Source organism: Haemorhous mexicanus, chromosome 10 (assembly GCF_027477595.1).
Source record: "Haemorhous mexicanus isolate bHaeMex1 chromosome 10, bHaeMex1.pri, whole genome shotgun sequence".
In the NCBI taxonomy this organism is placed as follows: domain Eukaryota; kingdom Metazoa; phylum Chordata; class Aves; order Passeriformes; family Fringillidae; genus Haemorhous; species Haemorhous mexicanus.
The window spans coordinates 10,038,896-10,060,961 of record NC_082350.1 but is presented as its reverse complement, the minus strand read 5'-3'; the positions used below and the strand labels follow the sequence as shown (position 1 = coordinate 10,060,961).

The following is a 22,066-nucleotide window of genomic DNA, read 5'->3' as shown; positions in this document are numbered from 1 at the left end:
CTTCACTGGGACTGGGATTGGAGCCCCTCTTCCTCTGTTGCAAGTGCTGGGGTAGCATTAATGCTGTTTGAATGCAAGCCTGCTTTCCTGGCCTGCACTGCAGCTCCCAAGGGGAGGGCTGCTGTGGCAGTCTGAGGTCCGTGGCAGTGGCCACTGGAGCACTCTGGGCAGGTCATGGCCACGGCCAAGGTCCTGGCAGTCCCTTGTAGGAGCAAGCAAATGGAATTCAGGGGGAATGGCAGGTCCTGGCTGGACAGATTAGCAGAGCTGAATTTGCCAAATGCAAGGAGCTGCACCTGAGGAGGGGCAGAGTTTTCCTTATGCCTGGCCTTCCTCATAATGGAAGTAGCACAGGGCAAACAGAGCTCTCCTACTTGCAGCCTCTGGCCAGCACTCTCCCAGAGCCAGGGGCTCTCCCACTGGGTAATTTAGCTGCAGCACTTCTGCTGAACTGGGCTAGCATCTCTGTAACAGTGCAATGACTTTCCAGGTGCCAGTGCCACAAGGGCAACTTCATTTAAACAGCTTTAGTGCTCTGAAGGGTCTGACTTTGTCACAGCTGTGTCTTCCTCTGTTTGTTCCCCCCAGTCACTGGGCTCTAAAGGCAACAGGCACTGCTTTCTCCTTGCCCTTTGCAGGAGAGATGTGGTGTGGCTGCTGTTCCTTACAGAAACAAAAGCTGCAGGGAAAGCAGATTAAAGAACAAAAGAATAATGTTAATGACTGGGAGGGAGAAATTTGGGGGTTCTTAGTGGAGAAAGATGATGTGCTGCTGCACCTGAATACTGTTCTTCATGCAAAGGCAGAGGCAGAATTTGGTTACTGCATTGCTGCAGGGACCCTGTGCAAGGATGGTTTGAATTAATGTGATCCTTAGGGGGCACACAGGCATCTGTTTTCACCTGCAAGATTTATTTGCCAGCTCAGGGAGCCAGATCTCATGGCAGCTGCTGGTTTGGACTGCACTTTCTGTTCAAGGCCTTTGGTGACAATGTCTCATTGCACCCCCAGGTGACCACACTAGCCAGTGCAGACGAGTTCACTCACAGAGGAGTGTTTGAGAAGTCAGTATCTTTCTTGAATTAAGAGCCAAAAAAATCCTTTTAAATATACTGAATAGCTGAGAACTCATATTGTGCTGATAAGCAAAGACATTCAAGACCTGTTTTTCAGAGCAGTGTCAGGCAAAGGTAGAGCTGAGGGTTTGTTCTGCAGTGTGTACAAGAAGCTGGAGGGCAGAGTTTCAGAGTGATCACAATCACTTTCTGTGGGATGAGAGAGGGAAAGAACCATAAGTTGCCAATTCCTGGCAGGTCAAGCTTTACCTCAGCACCTTTCACCAAAGGGCAGAGAAGGGTCTGATGTTCTGTGAGCTCCAGGGCTGTGTCTGGAGGTGTGTGAGGATGAGGAAGGGCCTTATCAGAACTCCTACAGTGATAGGCCTGGGTCAAAACTTGTCTCTCAGAGCATCAGAGCTCAGTGGAAACCAGTAACCTGCTGTTCAGGAGGTCATCTGCCTTCCATCACCATCAGCTGCTCCCTGTCATAATTTTCATCTGTGAGGCTGCATTGTCCTTGCAGGACCAAACCAGCCAGGATGAAAATAATCCAGGGATATGCATCGATAATGTAACCTTGGCTGCTTAATATTTTAAAATCCTGAAATTGGAGGATATTTGGCTTCTGAAAAGTATTTAATCTTACTTTTAATAGCCTTTGCCAGACATATAGCATATGGCAGACATGATTATTTATAGCTCACAGTTAACTTCTGCTTGTCACTTGTCAGCTGAAATACTGCAGGGAATATCTACTTAAATGATGTCTCTTGTATTAGAGATAAGATTAAATCTGTTAGTTTTTTCTTTTCAGGTTTTTTTTTTTTTTAAGTAAAACAATTTACAGAGGTATCATCTCAGTGTGCCATGCAGCATCAGCAGAGATTTGGCACCTACATGTAAGCACTGTGTTCCAGCATGCAAACATACACAGACTCAGGGTTTAAGAGCATAAACTATATTGTAGCTTGCTAGGTGATCCTTTTGGAAAACATGAGGGGTTTTGTTGAAAACAAAATTTTTGTTACTGAATAGTAACAGAAAGCAGATGTCTTTTGACAGAAACAGTCCAGAGTAGTATGTTTAAGTATGACTGCATCAAACCAATGAGGTTTTCCCACATAAAGCAGTTTTGCTTCAGTGGAAACAAGATCAGAAACCAGATTATGATCCTGTAGATATTTTCTCAGTGCAATCAATAGGAAGTCAATTGCCTGCCCAGCTCAACAGATGTTTGTAGGATGTCAACTTTGGAGCGCTAGATTTTTTCTCTAATTACCTGTGAAGGTCTTCATGTGCCCATGGAATTTAATTGAAGATGTTGTTAGAGATCATGCAATGTCAGAAGGCCCCTGTGAGACTGAAGAAGATGCTGTCAGATGAGCTCTTGCAGCTGTTTGTTATTGGTTTCCAGCAATGCCCACAGTACTCCTGACACTTGCCAAATTGAAAGACAATTTTATTGCCCCTTGTCCTCACTGAAGGAGAAACCAGAGTTGCACATATTTATTAATCCCCATTGAAATAAAGCTTGGTGGGGGGGGTCCTAAAGAAGCAATGAAATTCATAGCTTATTTTATTTTAATTCTGTTGGGGATTTTTTTGTGAAGATTTGCCTAATCAATAATCTTAGAAGGCAAAGTTGAAACACACTTCCAGATAAAAAAGCTGGATTTTGCATGAGGACCTTGTGAATAGATTTTGGAGATATCTCTTGCCTTCATTAATTTCTGCTTCTCTGTTTTTCTACAGATAGCAGTTTGCTTAGGCATATTGTAGAATTGGCCATCCAAGCCACATCATGTGAAGTTCAAATGGCCATGGGTCTGACCTCATTAATGCTGTCTGCCTTTCCCCCTGTCCCTGCAGCTTCAGGTGTTTTCCTCTGGCTCACTTTGCATTAAGGTGAAAGGAACAGGCTTTGAGTGTAGCTGCAGTGGTGCCCATCACCAAGCTGCACAGGAAACCCTAGGAGGGGGCTGGTGCTGCTCCTGGCACTGGGACAGATGCAGTCCTTGTTAAAGGGGCACCTGCTGCTTTCTGCCCAGCTGGGAGAGCTTCTCCTGCAGCACTGATGTACATGTTCATCTCGTGGCAGTTGAGTGTCTCACCTGCAGGTGATGCAATGCTCTGTTACCTTTCAGAGGTTGGCATTTCTTCTGAAGCATGACAGATTCACGTTCAGCTCTTAGTGGACCCTTTTATTAAGGCTCTACCAAGTCCATCCAGTGTTAAAAAACAACCTTAACAAGGCTGCACCTTTGTTGCAAAGGAACACAGTCTGTGTGTCTTTTTTTTTTGTTTTTCTTTTTCTTTCAAATGTGAATAATTTGCTAATTGTCTCTAGAAGTGCTGCAGTTCTATGTGGCCCTCAAGGTGCCCATCAGTTTCTCTTCAGCTGTCCTGAGGAGATGCAGACAGGTTCCCAGGGCCTCCCATGCCATGGCCATGGGCAGCAGTGCCCAGCCTGTGCCTGCACACATGGCTCCCAGAGGATGCACTGGAGGTGACATGCTGCACACAACCCAGCTGGGCTCAGTGTCCAGCAAACAGCTGTTAATTGAACCAAATTATTAGGGTTTAAAGAATTTTTAATTCTAGTTTTTACTTCATGAGGGTTTTTTTCATTATACACACATCATCATTTTCAAGAAAGCCCTTTAACTCTTCAAGCTGCTCAATCTCTTAAGTGAATAAATGTCTAGGGATCTTTTCCTGGGTAACTCTGGAGATTGCAGACCAATATAAACACTGACCTCTGGGCCCATGTCTGCTAGGAGTGGACAGAGGTAAGCTTTTAACTTAGGTGCTGGAAGTGGCCTACTGGAGGCTCTGGTGGGTATACAGGCAACTTTGATTCCTGATGTAAGCACCTCATTTTTGCCATGGCTGTTACATTCACTGTATCCTTTTGTTTCTTTCCAAACAGGGCTTTTTTGAGGAAGAGGAAGGTAAAGAGTATATTTATAAAGAGCCCAAATTAACTGGCTTGTCTGAGATCTCTCAAAGGCTGATGAAACTTTATGCAGACAAGTTTGGAATAGATAACGTGAAGATCATCCAGGATTCCAACAAGGTATGAAAAACATGTGGTTTTGCACGAGGGAGAGAACTGAGTGCGTGGTGCACAACGAGCAGGCAGATGTTTGCTGCACTGCAGAAGCAGGTCGTTTTCTGTCTCATTTAGCTTTCATCCCTTTTTGCCAATGGCTATAGTCAAAGGTCCCACTTTTCTTAGGGAACTCTTGGTAAAATACCCTTGTATCCATCCATGACCTGAGTACTACATTTGGAAGTCTCAGTTTTCATCGGTATGGTTATAAATAAATAAACACATCAAAAACGTTATGGATGCCTTGGGAGCTCATCACACTTCATTTCACTGCTGTGCCACCGTCCCGCAGGTGAACCCCAAAGACCTGGATCCCAAATATGCCTACATCCAGGTGACCTACGTGACCCCTTTCTTCGAGGAGAAGGAGGCCGAGGATCGCAGGACGGACTTTGAGATGCACCACAACATCAACCGCTTCGTCTTCGAGACGCCCTTCACGCTCTCGGGCAAGAAGCACGGCGGGGTGGAGGAGCAGTGCAAGAGGCGCACCATCCTCACCAGTACGTCTGCTCCCCTGCTCCCATCCTGCCCTGCCCAGCCCAGCAAGTGCCCGGGCTCCATCGCTGGTTCACTGGCTCTCTGCCATGCCTGGCTCGTGCTTCCAGCCCTGGAAGTCCTGGGTTTCCTGCTCTCCAATGAGACAGGCACACTGTAAACTGGAGCTTGTTTAGGTCTGAGCTGACTGGAAGCAGATGCTTAGTGGAGAAGGACATGCATGGAGTTTGGGAGACCTTCCAAAGCATGTAGGGCAATCAGAAAAGTGTTAGCTCAGACCAGACTTAATGCACCATAACAGTACCTTTGCCAAACTCCCTGAGATCCGTGGAAGGCCTTGACTAGAAGAGTTTGAAAGGTGAATAATTCCCCTGTCAGCTCCCATGGCAGTATTTAGGTTGAATGTTAAAAGTACCTCTTCACTGCTTTAAGGATGATGTTTTAATAGTAGGTTCATCTGCAGGTGAGTGTTGTTGAGGATGATAGCTCATCTTTTCACTGTGGGTCTTGGCCATGTCTTCCTTACAGACCTGCTGACCATCTTAGGGATAGTTATTTTCATTCAGCTGCTTTATTTTTCCTTATAATTGACATCTTAACTGTACTTGCAGTGATGTAACTTGGGAGTGGTTCTGCTGGAGGCAGCTTAGCACTCAGAACTATTTTCTTTTCATAATAAACAATTCAAAGAAAAAGCCAAGTAGGATGTCTGTTCTGCTAAGACTAAAACTTGCAGATAGAAATTTTTGTTCTAAATGGAAGTAAGATACATTATAGAGAATTATTTTAAGCTAGACATAAGATTTCAATCATTGTTTTAAGGCAGGAATGTCAGGAGCACTAGATATGTCTTCTCTTAATGAGTCACATTAGACTGAAATTTTTTGCTCCTTATCATGATTGAAATCTCTCTTTTAAAAAAACCTCCTTTGTGAGACTACTGCTGAAACTTGACATGTCTGAATTTTGATGTATGAGGAACTGTCTGAGATGGAGGCGTTGTTCTCATGGGCAGCCATGGGCAGAGAGGCTGATGTTCACAGCAAAGGCTCCCAAGTGACAGAAAATCCAGTTCCCTGCCAACTTCAGTGTATCTGCTTCCCCCAAAGGACAAAGTGAAAAAACCTGCTTACAGTGCAAGCATAGTCACCTAAAAGTTTTGTTCTGGCAAGCCAGGAAAGAGTCTCTGATGTCTGAGGGTGTCTTGTTACATGACACAGCTTTGCCTGTAAGAAGAAAGGAGGAATAGCTTGTGTGTGGTTTTTTTAAGTGCTTGGGCAGCAGTAGGTGTTTTGAGATCTCTGTTGAACCAGGTAGTTTCACTGAATTGAAAGTGCAAGTCTGTTATGGTCTGTCTGGCAAAAACAGAGAGAGCTGTTCTTCTGGCAGAATATTTTCCCTGGCCTATTACATGCTGTCATCAGCTCCCACCGCTCTCAGCCCTGATCCATCTTTGGCATTAGGTGGGAATTTGATGACTCCTCTTCTCCCCTGCTTTTCCCTTTGGCACCTACCTCACCTCAGTGCTTTTCACTAAAGAAAACATCTTTTTCTTTTTTTTTTTTCCACTCCTGTTTGATAAAGTCATGTGTTTTCATTTGTTTCCTGGGTAAACTTAAACACTTTCAGTTTGAGAAGAAAACAAGGCTTCTGCTATGGCTGGAGGAGTGGTGAAGTCAGTTGTGCCTGGGTGGCTGGAGTGGCACCTACACTGCATCTGCTCCCATCCTGCTGGGCCAAGGGCAAGTGCAGTGTGCCTGCAGTCCTTGGTTCACTGGCTCTCTGCCATGCCTGGCTCGTGCTTCCAGCCCTGGAAGTCCTGGGTTTCCTGCTCTCCAATGAGACAGGCACGCTGTAAACTGGAGCTTGTTTAGGTCTGAGCTGACTGGAAGCAGATGCTTAGTGGAGAAGGACATGCATGGAGTTTGGGAGACCTTCCAAAGCATGTAGGGCAAAATCAGAAAAGTGTTAGCTCAGACCAGACTTAATGCACCATAACAGTACCTTTGCCAAACTCCCTGAGATCCATGAAAGGTCTTGACTAGAAGTAAAGAGTTTTAAAGGTGAATAATTCCTCTGTCAGCTCCCATGGCAGTATTTAGGTTGAATGTTAAAAGTACCTCTTCACTGCTTTAAGGATAATGTTTAAATAGTAGGTTCATCTGCAGGTGAGTGTCCTGGTTTAGCCTCAGCTGCAGCTAAGCCCCATGAAGCAGCTCATTCACTGTGTCCTCTGGTGGGATGAGGAAAATCAGAAGTGTAAATGTGTAAAAGCTCACAGGTTGAGATAAAGTTTAATAGGTAAAGCAAAAGCTGCCCCAAACAAGCAAAGTAAAACCAGGGATTCATTCACTGCTTCCCTGGGAAGGCAGGTGAAAGTAACTCCAGTAAAACAGGGCTCCATCACATGTAACAGTGTCTTGGGAAGACAAACACTACTGAATGTTCCCTGCCCTTTCCTCCTCCTTCTCCCAGCTCTATATGCTGAGCATGACACCACATGGTGTGGAAAATCCCTTGGCCCAGCTGGGGTCAGCTGTCGTGGCTGTGTCCCCTCCCAAATCTTTGTGCACCCCCAGCCTCCTCTCTGCTGTGGGGGGTGAGGAGCAGAAAAGGCCTTGATGCTGTGTAAGCATCACAGCATCAACAACCAAAACATCCCTGTGCTATCAGTGCTGCTTCCAGCACAAATCCAGAGCACAGCCCTGTACCAGCTACTGTGAGGAAAATTAACTCTATCCCAACCATCACCAGCACAGTGAATGATTCCCAACTCAGCTAAGCTCGGGGCTCCTGGCTCAGATATTAAATAAGTTTGATGTGTGGGTTTGAGCTGTCTGAAGTTCAGTGTGGACTTAAAATTTGGTGTCTTAACTCAACAGAAGAAATTTGTGAATTCTAAAATCTGAGCACTGAGAGCTTTTTGCCTCCTGCATGGGGCAGAGCTTAGTATCAAACACTGATGAGTTCAAAAGGAAATGCTCTTCTAGTGCTGGGTACATCAGAATTCAATTTGGACCTGCTGTGTCACTTCTACTCATTCAGTGATTAAAACTTGATTTGTATGGATTAATAAAGAGATTGACAAAGTCAAAAGTTACTACTTTGACTTAATTGTTCTGCTTTCCTAAACTCTCTCTTGTTGGGTGAGTTCTCTGAGCCATTTCTCTCTCTCGAGTAGCCAGTCACTTGTTCCCCTACGTGAAGAAGAGGATTCAGGTCATAAGCCAAACCAGCACAGAGCTGAACCCCATCGAAGTGGCCATTGATGAGATGTCCAAAAAGGTCTCAGAGCTCAATCAGCTTTGCACAATGGAAGAAGTGGACATGATCCGACTGCAGCTCAAGCTCCAAGGAAGTGTCAGTGTCAAGGTAATGTGCATTTGCTGCCTTTTGTCTCTTTTTTCAATGCATCTACCTAATTTTTTATTCTGATTTTCATAATTCCAGATATTTTTTGTCTTTGGCATATCTTGTATTATAGTGCTGTTAGATCTCACTCTAAGGAATGGAAAGTTTCCTACTGGCCTTGATGACTGCTGGTTTTATAGGCTAATTATTTAATTCAATTCTACTCTAAAAACAACTAAGTCCTTTCCAACAAGTCTGTCACGTATCACTTGAGAATATGGCCCATCACAAGCAGGTGGATTCTTTAAAGGGAGTTTTTCTAGGGTTGGCTTTGTCATTCCCTATTTAGGAAAGTTGGGATTGTGACAGACATGTGTATTCCTGGTGCTCTCATTGAAATATCTACAAACAAACATGCAGCTGTCTGGGTGGTTGGCTGGCTGGGGACTTGGAAAGGCCAGCACGGATCTGCAGCTTGTATGAGGCTGAGCAGCTCCTGTTTCCTCAGTAAAACCCCTCAGCTTCCATCCTGGTGACAAAAGGAGTGAGGGGATGTTCTTCTCACAGCCTAGCTTGCCTGAGGCCAGTCTCCAAGCCCTGGAGCACAAGAGAAACAACAATGAATGGCTTGTTCTCTGTTCCTAAGCTGTGTGTTTCTCACCCAGGTAAATGCTGGACCAATGGCCTATGCTCGAGCTTTTCTTGAAGAGACAAATGCTAAGAGATATCCTGATAATCAAGTGAAGCTTCTGAAGGAAATCTTCAGGTAAACATTAATTTTAGGCTTTTCACCCCCCACCTAGCACATAGGACACTGCACAGCACAGGCAGGCAAGATGCCAAATCAGGCTGATTTGAGCCAGCCTAATTTACACCTGCATTTACCCTATCTTACAAGTCACTCCTGAGAAACATTCACTGGAGTTCTGGGCTACCCTAGTAGAATACATCCCTTTTGATCTGAGAATGAGTTCTGAAGTTCACTTCCAACAGGGTGCAGTTTGCAAGGGGGAGAAGAGATGCAGCCCTGTGTGTGTGTAGGTAGGTTTTTTCATTACTCCAAAAGCTGTGTCACTGTTTTTGTGTTTTGGTGCTTGCAGGCAGTTTGCTGAAGCCTGTGGCCATGCCCTGGATGTCAACGAGCGCCTCATTAAGGAGGACCAGTTTGAGTATCAGGGAGAGATGAAGTCTCACTACAAGGACATGCTCAGCGAGCTCTCTGTAGTTATGAATGAACAGGTCAGAACGTCTCTTTTGGTGCTGGTTGGGCTCCATGAGGGGGCTAATTGTGTCTTCTAGTGACAAATGAAGCTGTAGAGCAAAATACTAGAAGTAAAACTTGCAGTTTATTTTTTTGTGGTTTTGGCTCTTGTTTCTTCCCCTCTTTTTTTTTAATAGAAGTATATTCTATATCTGGTCAACAAAGGTCTGTTTTCTGCCTGCCTTGCTACATATTGAAAAGCTGAATGTTTGTGAGGCTAAATGCTGACTGGGGTTTAGAGGCATAGAAAAATAGTCTAAACTAGTCTAAACTTTATTCTTTGCTTGCTTTGTCCTATGGCTGTGATGTATTTAATTAAAGCAGTAAATTGCTATTAAGATGTAGCTTGTAACCACAGGAGATATCTTTATTGTGTCTATTTATATTCAACTTTCAGAGAAGGTTATTTTTCAATTTATTTTTTTGTACTTGAGTACACTGTCAGGGTAGATGCCATGTATTTTAGCAGCTTCAGAAGGATGAGCATGCATTTATACATTATATGAATTGCATCCCAAAATTCTGAATTGGACTCCAGGGCACACTTGCAGCTATTCTACTGCTGTGTCCAGGCAGATTTTTTTTTTAAATATTTTCAATTTCAATTGCATATTGAGCAATTTGCATACTGAAGTGCTAATTGAACCATGTTTAATTATATCTCTGCATGTTTATGGGCAGGCTACCTTAGATTGTATGTGATAAATAGTTCCTCTCTAGCAGCTGTGCTGCATTTCCAGGTGCCTGTAGCATCCAAAAGCCCTGTTGGTATAGAGTAACCTGCTTTAACCACTGGTATCAGTGGTGGCATCTCACAGAAGTGCCTACATGGCTCTCCATTACCCCGTGCTGTATCATTCATCTTCTCATATCAGTAGAATAAGCATTGACCTGCATTTTTTTGCCCATTGTGGTGCTCACTATAGAATTGAGTGAGTTTTTCCTTGGGTATAAAGCTCCTAATTGCCTGGAGGCCTGGTGCCTGCTGGATGGGGTCGAGCTCAGGGGTGGCTGCAGGTCTGGGAGTTGTGCTCCTCTCTTCTTCAGGTGTATAAAGATTTGTGAATCTCAAGCCTTCCAGTGATTTTATCCTAACTAGTATTTATCACTGTTTTGTTAAGTATGTAATTGTAAAGAGTGTTATTTGTTAATCAATATTCATGCATCTCACATGGAAGTTATTTTGGCCATCAGTCAGTGTGCACAGGCAGCACCATATATCTTGTGTGAACCACTGTTTCCCACAAGAATGGAAAATGGATGGTCAGCTCAAATGAGGCATGAGCAGCCCATGACATTCAGAATTCATAAAACATTTGGAGTTCTGTTCAATTCTCATACCTGTTCTGTTCAATTCTCTCTGTGAGCTCTGTTTTCTTCATACTAAATAATACAAAATTACTTGTACAAGCCAATGCTAATGTGTAAAGAGTTCATCCAACAAAAGTCAAAATTGTCATCTCTCGTACCAAAATTGTCTGAATTTTAAAGTCCACCCTGAAAACAGTCTCCCACTTGCAGTCCTTTGGGGAAGCCTAAAAAGTGACAGCCCCATTTTCTGGGCAGTGGGGGGTTTTGAGAAAACTCCACTCCTCTTGCAGTGAACTCATGAACTCCCTGCTTCTGAGCAGAGTATTTCCTCAGAGAAATCACATGCCATAAACTGTGGCTGAAATATTTATTTCACAGCTGGAAAGCTTGAGGCTCTCTTGCATCTGTGCTGTGTGCTTTACACCAGTACAATTTGCCATCTTTCCCATTGTTGTATTCAAGAGAGTTTTGTTTCTCACCTACTGACAGTGACTTTTTCATCACCATATGTTTTTCTCTTTTTTGTTTTTCTCTTTTTTTTGTTTTTCTTTTCTGACAGCTCTGTCATGGTCCTTGCTTATACAGCTTCTCTTCTTCCCTGTCTAACATTTCCCTCAATACTATAGCCAAAAGTGGTATGTTCATTTTTCTTACATCTATTTTTTTCTTTTAATGTCATTTACTTCCCTCACTTGCTGGTTTTTCTGCTGGGTATGTTTGTTTCATTTCATCTCTAATGGCTCCCTTCTCAGGGAGTTTAAAGAAAGATCTGAGCTCTATGTGTGATGTGTTGTGCATCAGTCCTGAGAGGCCTGTTCTTTAGGATCCTAGTTGTGAACTTTGGGGAGGCCAGTGAGGCAGCTCCACAAGAGCCCCCTGATGGAAAAGCAAGTGCCAAGAGCAGCCAAAGCAAGTGCCAAGAGCAGCCAAAGCAAGTGCCAAGAGCAGCAAAAGTGGCTGCCAGGGTGTGCCCAAGTCCCAGAGCCCTTCCTGCAGCCCATGATGTGAGAGCAGCTCCTGCCCAGAGCTGCCCCAGCTGCTGAAGCTGTCCCTGCTCATGTCTGCCCAGGTGACAGCTGAGGTGTGGCTGGCCTGCAGCCCTGGCCAGGGACCCCTGGGGGTTGATGGTGTAGGGTTCCACCTGGAGCTTGGTCAAGGGGAAAGGCTTCTCTTCCAGTGCTGGTGCTGTGTAGTCAGTGGGGACTGCCCTGTCTTTGCTGTGGATGCTTCCACAAAGCACCCATGCAGGAAGACAGGTGTTCAGCCTGCTTTTATAGAAGTAGGAAAAAAGAGCTTTTACCAAGGCTAGAAGAGCTTCTTCAGGAAAAAGATCTTCCTTCTTGCTAAAGCCTACCCAAAGGACAGGGCAGAGCTTTTGCTGCTGCTGCTCAAGTGCAGCTCTGCCCCCAGGCTCAGCCTGGCACCTGGTCCAGCCCTGCTGCATCCCCAAATGACAGCGTGGGCAGAGCTGGGCCTGCCTGTGCCACAGTCAGGAGGTGCTGATGTGGGTGTCCCGGAGTTTGCCAAGTGTGGGGGACTTGTGTGAGACTGGTGCAGTTCAGGGAACCCCGTGGAGCTTGGCAGAAGTCAGCCCAGCCCCATTTTAGCCCTGACTCAGAGGATGTCATCCCTGCCCCTGCAGCCTCAGTTTTCCAGAGAAAGGTCCCTTTCCTCTGTCAGATCCTTGGCATCATTGTGTCACAATTAAAAAATGGGAAACCCTTGGTTAGACAACAGGCACTTCAGACACCAAATCACTCAGATCTCTCTCACTGTTGCTTTTTTTTTTTCCCTGAAAGATTGCCTACAAGGAGGAGTCAGCAAAACCTCCGGGGATGGAGCGCACGTATTCCCGAGTCATCCATCGAGCCAGCTCCTCTGGGCCAGCAGCAGCCACTCCAGCAAACCCTGATGCCTGACTGCAGCCTGGGCAGCACACGGCCTCAGGAAGAGCTGCTCTCTGGGGCGGGGTTTGGCCTTTGCTGTTGAGGGTATTTTTTCCTTTTAGATTAATAGTACTGAAAATTAAGGTGATGGACAATACCAGGAAAAGGATTTGAGGGTTAAGATTTTAATTTATTGGAAATCTTCATGGTATTATTTTAAAAAATGCAAGCTTGAGAATTTTTTTTTTTTTTTGCCTGACCCAATATTTGCACTTCCCTCTCTTTTTTCTTTTTCTTTTTTGTTGTCCATTTTTGGTTTTGAGCAGCCTTTATTAAGCCAGGCTGATTACAAAATTCCCATTGAATAGATAGGTACACGGCAAACCCTAAGTTTGCTATAAATTATAATATATCTAATACTAAGTCCTAGTATACATATATTTTAAAGGTCAGAGTGGATGTTTTATAACATTTAAGCATATTGCAATTGTAAATAGAAGATGTGTAAAATATGTCATTTTTACAAAATTTTAAAAAATATCTTTTTAGTTAATTATGACAGTACTAAGAATATGGATAACATTTCAGTTACCATTCTATTAAAATATTTGTGTATGTGTATAAAAGCGTCCATAAAATTTTCTCTTTGAAGCTCTGTGCATTGGTTCATTCCTATGACAGCACTCTCTGGAGTGGTGGAGATCAGGATCATCCCAACTGCCTGTGATGTTGTGGGTGCTGATAGACACCTAGGACATCTGCAGAACGTGGCTTTGGCTTCTCTCCATGACCCCAGACTGGAGTCACCCTGAGAAGCAGCTTGGTGTAGTTCTCCTGCTTGAGACCAAGAAAACTCAGGTTTTCCTTTGAAGTTCATAGTCCCAGATTTTGCCTGGGACACACTGGGGGAAGCCACGTGCCTTTATGAGATGTTTGTTTCAGTTTCTGCATCATGTGGGGATAAGGTGGAGTGATTGTGCCAGCTCTTAGGAGTTCCCACACTCCTTCATGTTCATTCACAGCAAACCCCTGCTTGCAGCAGTCCCTGCTCATAGTACCTGTGTGTTAGAGTTCTTTCCTGTGCACACAGTCCCCACCATTCTGCTAAGCTGTTTTTTTCTTTAGCTCATTTCCCCTGGAGAAGCCCTGGTGATTGCCCTGAGGCCTCCACAGGTTTGTTCAGGGCAGAGGCCAGCGCTAGGGCTTTCTACCTGGGGGTACCAGGAGGAATTTTCCAGTGTTTTGCCTCATTCTGCCCTCCTGTCACTTCTCATAACACCCCAAGTTCACAACTGGTGCATCTCAGCTGGAGTTGTAGCGTGAACCTGCAGGCCAGAGTCAAGGGTGGGCTCAGAATTCACCCCATCCCTGCGTGCAAGGTAGAGGTGCCATGACCCAGGCTCCACCTGCTTGCAGCTGCTGCCAGCACCTGCTGCTGTCTCACTCAGCAGATCAGGAATTTTCCAGAATTGTTGGCTGTGGTTTGGAACCCCCCCCAGCGTCCTTGGCTGGTGGGGGAAGGAGGACAATGGTTGGGATGGGCACACCTTGATCTGGGATGGCCCTCCTCCAGCCTCAGTGCAGCAACAGCGTGACCCTCACCTGGGGCTTGGAAAGAGCCCAAGCTCTCACCTGGGCACTGCACAGCAGCATCAAGCACAGCTGGGCAGGAGCTGAGCCCTCCTCATCCTCACCCTGACAGGCTGGCCCTGCTCCTCGGACACTGCACTCTGCAAAACCAGTGGTCTGCTGAAAGGAATGGTGGCTGGCCCAAATTGTAACTGGCTTTATGCTGTGTATATGTATGTATATAAAGCTGCTGTTTATATATCTCTGTGGGAGGAGCCCATATATAATGTATAAATGTGTCATCAGTGGTGGCAGCAGGACTGTGCTGTGCAGAGAGGTGAGGGAGCACCTGTCCCTTGGTTTGTTGGTCTCACTGGACTCATTTTGTGTTTATGATGATTTGTGGATGGGCACTTCAGAGGCCATCAAGGTGATTTGGAGCCAGACTGCTTCTAGTTAATGTTCACAAGAAGTGAGCACTACATCTGTTGGTGGCCATCTCTGGGAATAACTGGATTGCAGAAGCATGGTTTGCACTGAGAGAATGTTGCAGGCTGGGCTGAAGCCAAGCTGTGGTCTGTAAAGCAGAGGTAAGGAAACCCCTGGATTGTTTTCTCAACAGCTTGAACACAAAATGAGTTTCTCATAAGTAATCCAATGGCTTGGTTTATTTATATTCAAATTATATAGATATTTGGATATAAATATATAACATATTTTTATATATTTATATGCAAAACCAAGGGATTTGGTGTATTTTAAGCAGCCAGCTCTGCAGCCTCCTCTGGGACTTGAGAACCAGCCCATATTCTGGGCTTGCCTTGTTGCTGGTGTTGGAGATGCTCATGCTTGTGAGTGTAGCTGCTGTCCTTGCTCCAGATGGCTCCTCCCCTCCTGCTGTGTTCACACACTTTAAATGTTGTCAGGTGAAAGCAATTAGCACAAACATCAGCTTTGAACCAAGGCTGCAGCAGGGAGAGAAAATGAAGCATTAAACCATGGATGGTCCCACTGTTTGAGGGGAGAGAATGAAAGAAATGAATGTGAGGCTGTAGGATGATTACAAGGATGGGGTCTGGCCCTTTCCCATGATAAAACTCAGCATCCCAAACTGCAGAAGTGAGATGTGTAGCACTGAATCCCACACCCACCCTGTCTGTGTAGGAAAAGGCTCTTCACACAATTGCTGCTTTTTAAACTCATAGCATTACATGAGGTCTGCACCATTTCTTTTTTCCTACCAAAAGCTTCCCTTTGAGACTCCTTTTGTCTGGGGCAGCATAAGATCATGACTGGCTGTTCTTGGAGCTGAGGGTTTCTCCAGTAAATTATTTCACAATCTATTCTTACACCTTTTCCTCCAGCTGGAGGAGGCTCATCCCCCTGGTGCTGTAGGCAGAGCTGGTGACAGATTCCCTTGCATCCAAGAAGGGAGATCTGTGCAAGCCAGACTCACACTGAGCTTCTTTAAAAACTTTACAGAGTGCAAAAGAAATTATTCATATGTGTTACTTAGTGGAAGCTATCTCAACATCCCAAAAGGAGTTAAGTGTTATACATATTTTATGTTTAATCACATCTTTAGTGACACCCAACCACAACCAAAGGCTTAAATTTCAATTAGAGGGAGGTGTATTAAATGTTTAATAGGAATCATTCCTTACAGGGTAATTATATCTTAACATTCACTGGAGGGATGTTATCTTGGCAACCTAATAGTGATCTGAAGAGGAATTTTTTTTTAATTTTATTTTTGAATACTATCCAAATGAGAAATGGAAGGGGATGATCTATACCATTCAGACTCCAGACACACCACCCCTGTGCTGGCCATCCATGGACCTGGATCTGGGAAGTGAAATTGCATCCATTCATAGCTTTAAATGTGGCTATTTTTCATCTCAGCATGAAAACTGTTGTCCCACATGTGCTGAGAAGCTCCAGGCTGCAGGTACATTTTACATCAGTTTGAACACTTTTTAAACTGGTAACTCTCTGCTCAATATTTCAGCTGTAAGTAACGTGGGGCAATGAATCTTTCAAGACAGGTGATCTGTCAAGGATATCTGCCATGGACTTGAATGTGTTACCAATATTTAACAAGTTTGGTATGCACACAGAAGATTTTTCTCTTAATATTTAGATTATCACAAAAAGAATTAGTTTTCACAGTCACTACGTATTAACACCATGAAGTGAGCTCTGAACCTAGACAGTTAAAAATCAAAGGGTGTTTAAATCAAATATCAAATTTGAACAAAGAAATTAAAACTGAACAGAATAACCAATCTGAGTTGGGAAAAGCAGGGGAAATTTTGGGAAATGCCAAATTGATGCTTTTGTTTCAAAATTACTTAAATCAGGGACGTGCAGAGTTTGCTCCAAACGAGGCTGGTCCCTCTGGCTGTGCTGGGGCTGAGCCAGCCCTGACAGCCCAGGGTGGGCTCATGGCCAGTGGCAGAGCATGCAGACCCCAGCCTGGGTGCCCACCTGGGCCCTTCCAGCCTGGCTTTGTTTGCAGTCCACAGAGGGCAGCTCTGGGCAGCCATCAGCTCTCTGGGCAGCTGGGGGAGGAAGTGAGAACATTGTTATTCTTTTCAAGAAAAATCCAGCAGCGTTCCTTGGTGAAATATTAGCTATGGAAATTATCAAGTAACTTTCCTACCTTCCAGGCATGTGTTGGAGCATTTGGAGATGGGAAAATGTAAAAGTACAGTGAAACCAGCAGTGTTAGGGGAGAGCTGCCACAGCATGTAGATTATCAGGCCAAGAGAGTATTGAGTGGTTTTAAGGAGGATGGAGAAGAGCTCATCTGGGACAGCCTCCTTGTCAGTAAGTGGTGTGTATTTCTCACTGTAGCCTCAAGATGCAAAAACACTGGCACCCAATTGTGGGGGGATAGAATGTGAGAAGATAAAGATAGATAGTGCAGAAGGTAGTCTCACCCCTGAGGAGTTGCAGCTGTACTAATCACCAAAGATTGGAACAGGCCTGCCCTTAACAGGCCACAGCTGTGTCCAATAAGAAGAAGAGTGCTACAAAAGAGTGCCCCATGTTGCTGTCCTGGCACATCTTCCCGGTTGAGGAGAGAGCTGGAGTTTTTTGGCTGTGCTGTGAAGAGGGAGGAGTCAGTGCTGTGAGGAGCTGCCCATGAGAAATCACCAAGAAGGTGTGGGAACTTTTGCAATAAGATGACAACACCCAAACAGTTCTGGCTGCTGGCACTGTGGAAGGAGGTGCTGCTGCCCCTCAGGGAAGCTGTACCCAACAGAGGTTTGGGATCAGCCCTGGGCACGTCCCATGCCTTCAAGAGCATCTCTGAGGCACAGTCAGGTGGGAGTCAGAGCAATGAGTGCTCTTTAAGCTGGGAATCACAGCCTACACGAGATATGTGCATGGCTTGTAATGTTTCATTGAGTTGACAATGTACAGGTATTTTTAGAAAATTCTCAGTGATGCAAAAGTGCAATCATAATTACTGACCTCTCTGTCCAGGCTGAGGTTTTTCATAACTCACTTGAGCATCTCATATCTGAATAGCAGCAGTTTCCTTTTTCCCTATGAACTACTCCTCATCTTACAGAAGCTGCATTTTTGGTGTGCTTTTTAAGCTGTGCTCCCCACGTGCTGCTTCAGTTAGGTGGAGTCACTCACTTTTTGTTAGGGACAGCTGTGAGGGTGTTACTTATGCTGTGATGGGTTTTTGTGACCTGCAAATGCCATGTGATGTTGCCTGTAGTTCTGATTTAGATGTCATTGCACAGATTGCCTGTGGTGAGCTTCCTTATAGCTGCAGGGTTTCAAATACACTCACATTTTCTGTGGGGTGTTTTGCTTGAGAAAAGAAAGCAGAGTAAGAAATTATTATTAATAATAATAATTTCAGGATGTATTTTGTGCTCTGTAATCGTGATGCTCTCTCCCATGAGTGAGGGCTTGTTTTAATTTGAAAGCTCTGTGCAGGTAACTTTGGGCCCAGTTGTGAGCTCCTCATTATGAAAATCTCCAGCTGAGCATAAAGATTCTCTTGCATGAGGCATGGGTTTGTACTCTGCAGCATATGTTGTGCTTGCAGGGTGCTGGCATAAAAGAGACTAATTCTGATTATTCCACACCAACTTGAGGATCCATTTAAAGGGACAGAGCATTGGAAATTCAACATAGGCACATAAAGTGCCCTCTTAAAAGTTTGAAATGTTTCTGTAGACAAACTTTATGCCAGCCCAGTCCAAAACCAAGGTTTTCAGATGTGACTCATGTATCTTGGTATTTCTATTTCACATTTTCAGGTAAAGCCTGGTTTTTCAAAAGTGTTGAGCATCCCCTGCTGGAATTCAGACCCCTTTCAGAACCTTGAATGTTTAAAATCAAAGCTTCATTTAAACATGGGACATGTGGGATTTTCTGTATGCATGTGGGAGTTAAGGCACAGTCAGGCAAATGGTCCTTGCAAAAGGAAAAGGATGCTTAGCAGGCATTAATAAGTTAAACAATTACCTTTTAGGAGACTCATCAGATAACTTTGTGCCATCATTACCTAATGAGATCTCGAAACCTGAGACTGCTTTACACATACAATTGATTTTTGCCATCTTGTTTCTAGGAGGTTGTGGAGCTCACTCCCCACAGCTCCTCACTGCACAGGCTATGAGCAAGTCCCCACTCAGCCGTGGCTGAGAGGGAGTGTTTAATTAGTTTAATTAATCATGAGAGGAAGGCAAGGTCTCGTTCAAGCTGAGAGAGCAGCCAGGTTTGCCCGCTCATGCCTGGCTACACGTGAGGCTGGGGCGATTCCACGGGCTCTGCCACTTCCCCCACCCCCAGTGCTGCTGCTCATGTCCTGTGTCCCCCTGTCCCCATGTCCCCATCCCACTCAGCTGGAGCACTTCCCACTTCCATGTCCAGGACAGAGCATCCCTGCAGCCTCGTAGTTCCCTCCTGGGCTGGTTCTGCTGAGCCCCTGGGTCGCTGTCACTCTGCAGGGAGCACTCTGAAAATGTACACAGGTGACACTTGGGTGGGTTCTGCAGGTCTCCATGCCACTTTCTGTGGGCCTGGTAAAAAGGTAAAGGTTATATAAATATTGTATCTTTTGTTAAAAGTAAGCAAATCCAGTTTTTTGCTCTCCCCCTTGTCCTTCAGAAGGGGCTTAGGAATAGCAGGTTTCAGCTGTGCAATAGGTGAGACCCAAAAGCCACACTTTTCAGAACAAGAATGGGTATTTTTTGGTATTTGTATCATGTACCAAAATGGGCCTCCCGGTTCCTCTGCTTGGCTACAGAGTGGTGCCAGCTCAGAGGAGGGGAGGTACCCCCTTGTTAAAACTGGGGGTGCTCCAAACAGCCCTGTAGGGAATCTGGTCAGTGAATGATTACCTGGCTGCCTGAGGCACTGCTGCAGACATTGGCACAAGCTCCTGTGCCTGCCTTCCCTGTGGCAGCCCAGCCCTGGAGAGGAGCCCAGGCTGGCCCAAGGAAGGAGCAGGGGCCCTGCAGGGATGGAGCTTTTGGGGGGTGAACACAGGCTGGGGGCTGAGAGCAGCACCCTCCCCAGGGAGTGCACAGCCAGGAAACTGCTTTGAACACAGGGGTGACCAGCAAACTTGAGAGACTGGGCCTTTGTCCAATTATCAGAACATTTCCAATTTCTGTTGTGAAATCCTTTCCTCACAAGGATGCATTTCTTTACATGGATGTGCATTTGCAGGTGAAATGCACCCAAAGCAAAATGTGACCTGGCCTGGCAGAGCAGCACCTGTGGGGACACTGATGTGGCTGCCAGCATGCTGGGCTCAGGTGAGGAAGGGCCTTGCAGACTTGCATGTCCCACTGCATTCAAGCTGGTATTTGAGTGCTCAGAGGAAAATAAATTCAAGTTGAGCATCAGTCTTAAACCTGCTGCTGAGCCTCAGGCAATGGGTTAGGCCAAGTAAAGCACAGGGATAATTTAGAGGCATAAGCATCTAAATGTCTCAACTTAGAGAAGAATGAAAGGGGAGGAATGAAAATTGGGGGGAAATATAAGTTTTCTTCTTAAATTTACTGTTTACCTCTTACTTTACTATTTAAATGGAGAAGCCACTGAGAGAGGCCAATATGGGATCAAATTTGGACATTAAACCTATTCAGTCCTTTCAGATGTACAGGAGGAAAATCATCACACGTGTGTAAGCAAAACAGAATCAGCACACACACAAAAAAATCTTCTTGTTAATTTTTTAAATCTATTGAAATATTCCTTTTTACCTCCTTAAGTTGTACAGCCAGATTCAGAAGAGAATCAGCCTCTTTTGCACCACAAAACATGTCAAAGTAAGAAATCCAGCAAGGACTCAGGGCACAGCCATGTTCTTGCACAGGGAGAATTGGAAGGACTGGCACTGACCCCGAGCAGAGCTGCTGTTACACTTTTGTCTGGTAATGCTTTATAGGATGCTGTGATAATCTTTTATCCAGGGCTGCTGACATCCAAGGCTGATTAGCAGCAAACCCTCCTGGAGACTCCAGCCCTGACAGAGATCTGGGCTGCAGGTTTGCTGCTGGGATGATGGACCTGTGAGCTGTTCTATTCCCCAAGATTTCCTGTTGGGGCAGGTGGGCTGCTGTGCTTCTCCCCCATCCTGCCCCAGCGAGGCTGAAGATGCAGTGCAGTACCTGTGCTCTGTTGGTCGGCTCAGCCCCAGGAAAGGGAGGCTCTGTCTTTTTGCACAGGGACTCCCGTGCCACTGGGAGGCAGGACACACCTCCAGATGCAGCAGGACACATCCACACACCTGCTGATTATGTATTTTCCAGGACAAAATGTTGTGGTAAGCTAAAAAAAAATCATTGTACTAGAGCAGCAATGAGTCCTTTTTAATTTCTTGTCTCACTTACCTCAGGGGAGCAAGAGGGATTTGGCAAGTGAGACAGCTACAAAAACTGTTCAGCAATGGTGCTGGCTGTGCAGGTGCTGTTTCCTGCTGGTGGCAGTTTTCACACTGTCCCTTCCCAGCTCTCAGTGCAACCCTTCCCCAGGGAGCCCCTACAGCAGCCATGCACACACACACACAGCTGCTGCGTGTCACCCTGCACACACACACACCCAGAGCTGCTGCATGTCACCCTGCACACACACACACACAGAGCTGCTGCATGTCACCCTGCACACACACCCAGAGCTGCTGCATGTCACCCTGCACACACACACACCCAGAGCTGCTGCATGTCACCCTGCACACACACACAGCTGCTGCATGTCACCCTGCTGGGCAGGGCAGAAAAACGAGCTGAGCTCCCCATGCTTTGGATGAAGATGCTCCACAAGGTTTCTGAGTTTTGTTTGCAGGTTTTCTGCTGTGGAAATTTGGTATGGAGTTTGTACAGTCCACTGAGATGGAGCACATCCACCAGCAGCCACACAGAGATATTGCTGTGAGGCTCCTAGCAGAAAGGTTTGGATATGAGTGAGGGTGAAAACAATTTTCACACCAAACAATTTTACCTGGGCCCATATCCTACCAAGGACAACTGGCTAAAACATCTCAGGTGTGAGAAATTTCCCCTTCTGTTAAAGCTGAGGTGCTTTATAGCAAACCCCACACATTTACAGGTGTCTGCAGCAGGCTCAGGCAGGCACACTGAAGGTACACTCACCAAAATCTGCAGCCTGCAAGTGTGCCATGGCTGAGGCACCCAGCATGCTTCCCTCCATGGCACACAGAGCAGCAGCATCCAGGAGCTGGCAGGGGAAGCACACGTCTTGGACCCTACTGAGCTTACAAAAAACAAGGTTGGGTGCATGGAGCTCTTTCTGCTCTCAGGGAGCACTCTGGTCAGCCCAGTGGCAAAGGCAGCTTTGCCAGGTTTTCAGTGTCCAAAACTCCTGTGTCATCTGGCCCTTTCAGCAGGGGCAGCTGTACAGGGTTGCAAGGCAAAAGTCATTTCCTCAGACATTTCTGGTGCATCAAAAGGTCTGTGCCTGCTCCAGTCTGGTTCCAGAGGAGCAGCAGGCATGGGATGAGAGGAGCAGATGTCTGCAG

The 22,066-nt window shown here is 45.6% G+C and overlaps 1 protein-coding gene across 9 annotated transcripts in view; it reads left to right on the top strand.

The window, feature by feature from the left end:
* The window catches only part of DOCK10 (dedicator of cytokinesis 10), a 145,894-nt gene extending 132,791 nt beyond the window's left edge, over positions 1 to 13,103 (top strand). For all 9 annotated transcript variants that reach the window (XM_059855286.1, XM_059855285.1, XM_059855282.1 and 6 more), the window contains 6 exons: positions 3,988 to 4,134; positions 4,463 to 4,673; positions 7,850 to 8,040; positions 8,685 to 8,785; positions 9,120 to 9,258; positions 12,391 to 13,103. In XM_059855286.1, the coding sequence (XP_059711269.1) occupies positions 3,988 to 4,134; positions 4,463 to 4,673; positions 7,850 to 8,040; positions 8,685 to 8,785; positions 9,120 to 9,258; positions 12,391 to 12,510 (909 nt within the window). In that variant the 3' untranslated portion in view covers positions 12,511 to 13,103. The remainder of the gene's footprint in view (positions 1 to 3,987; positions 4,135 to 4,462; positions 4,674 to 7,849; positions 8,041 to 8,684; positions 8,786 to 9,119; positions 9,259 to 12,390) is intronic.
* The last annotated feature ends 8,963 nt before the right edge of the window (positions 13,104 to 22,066 follow it).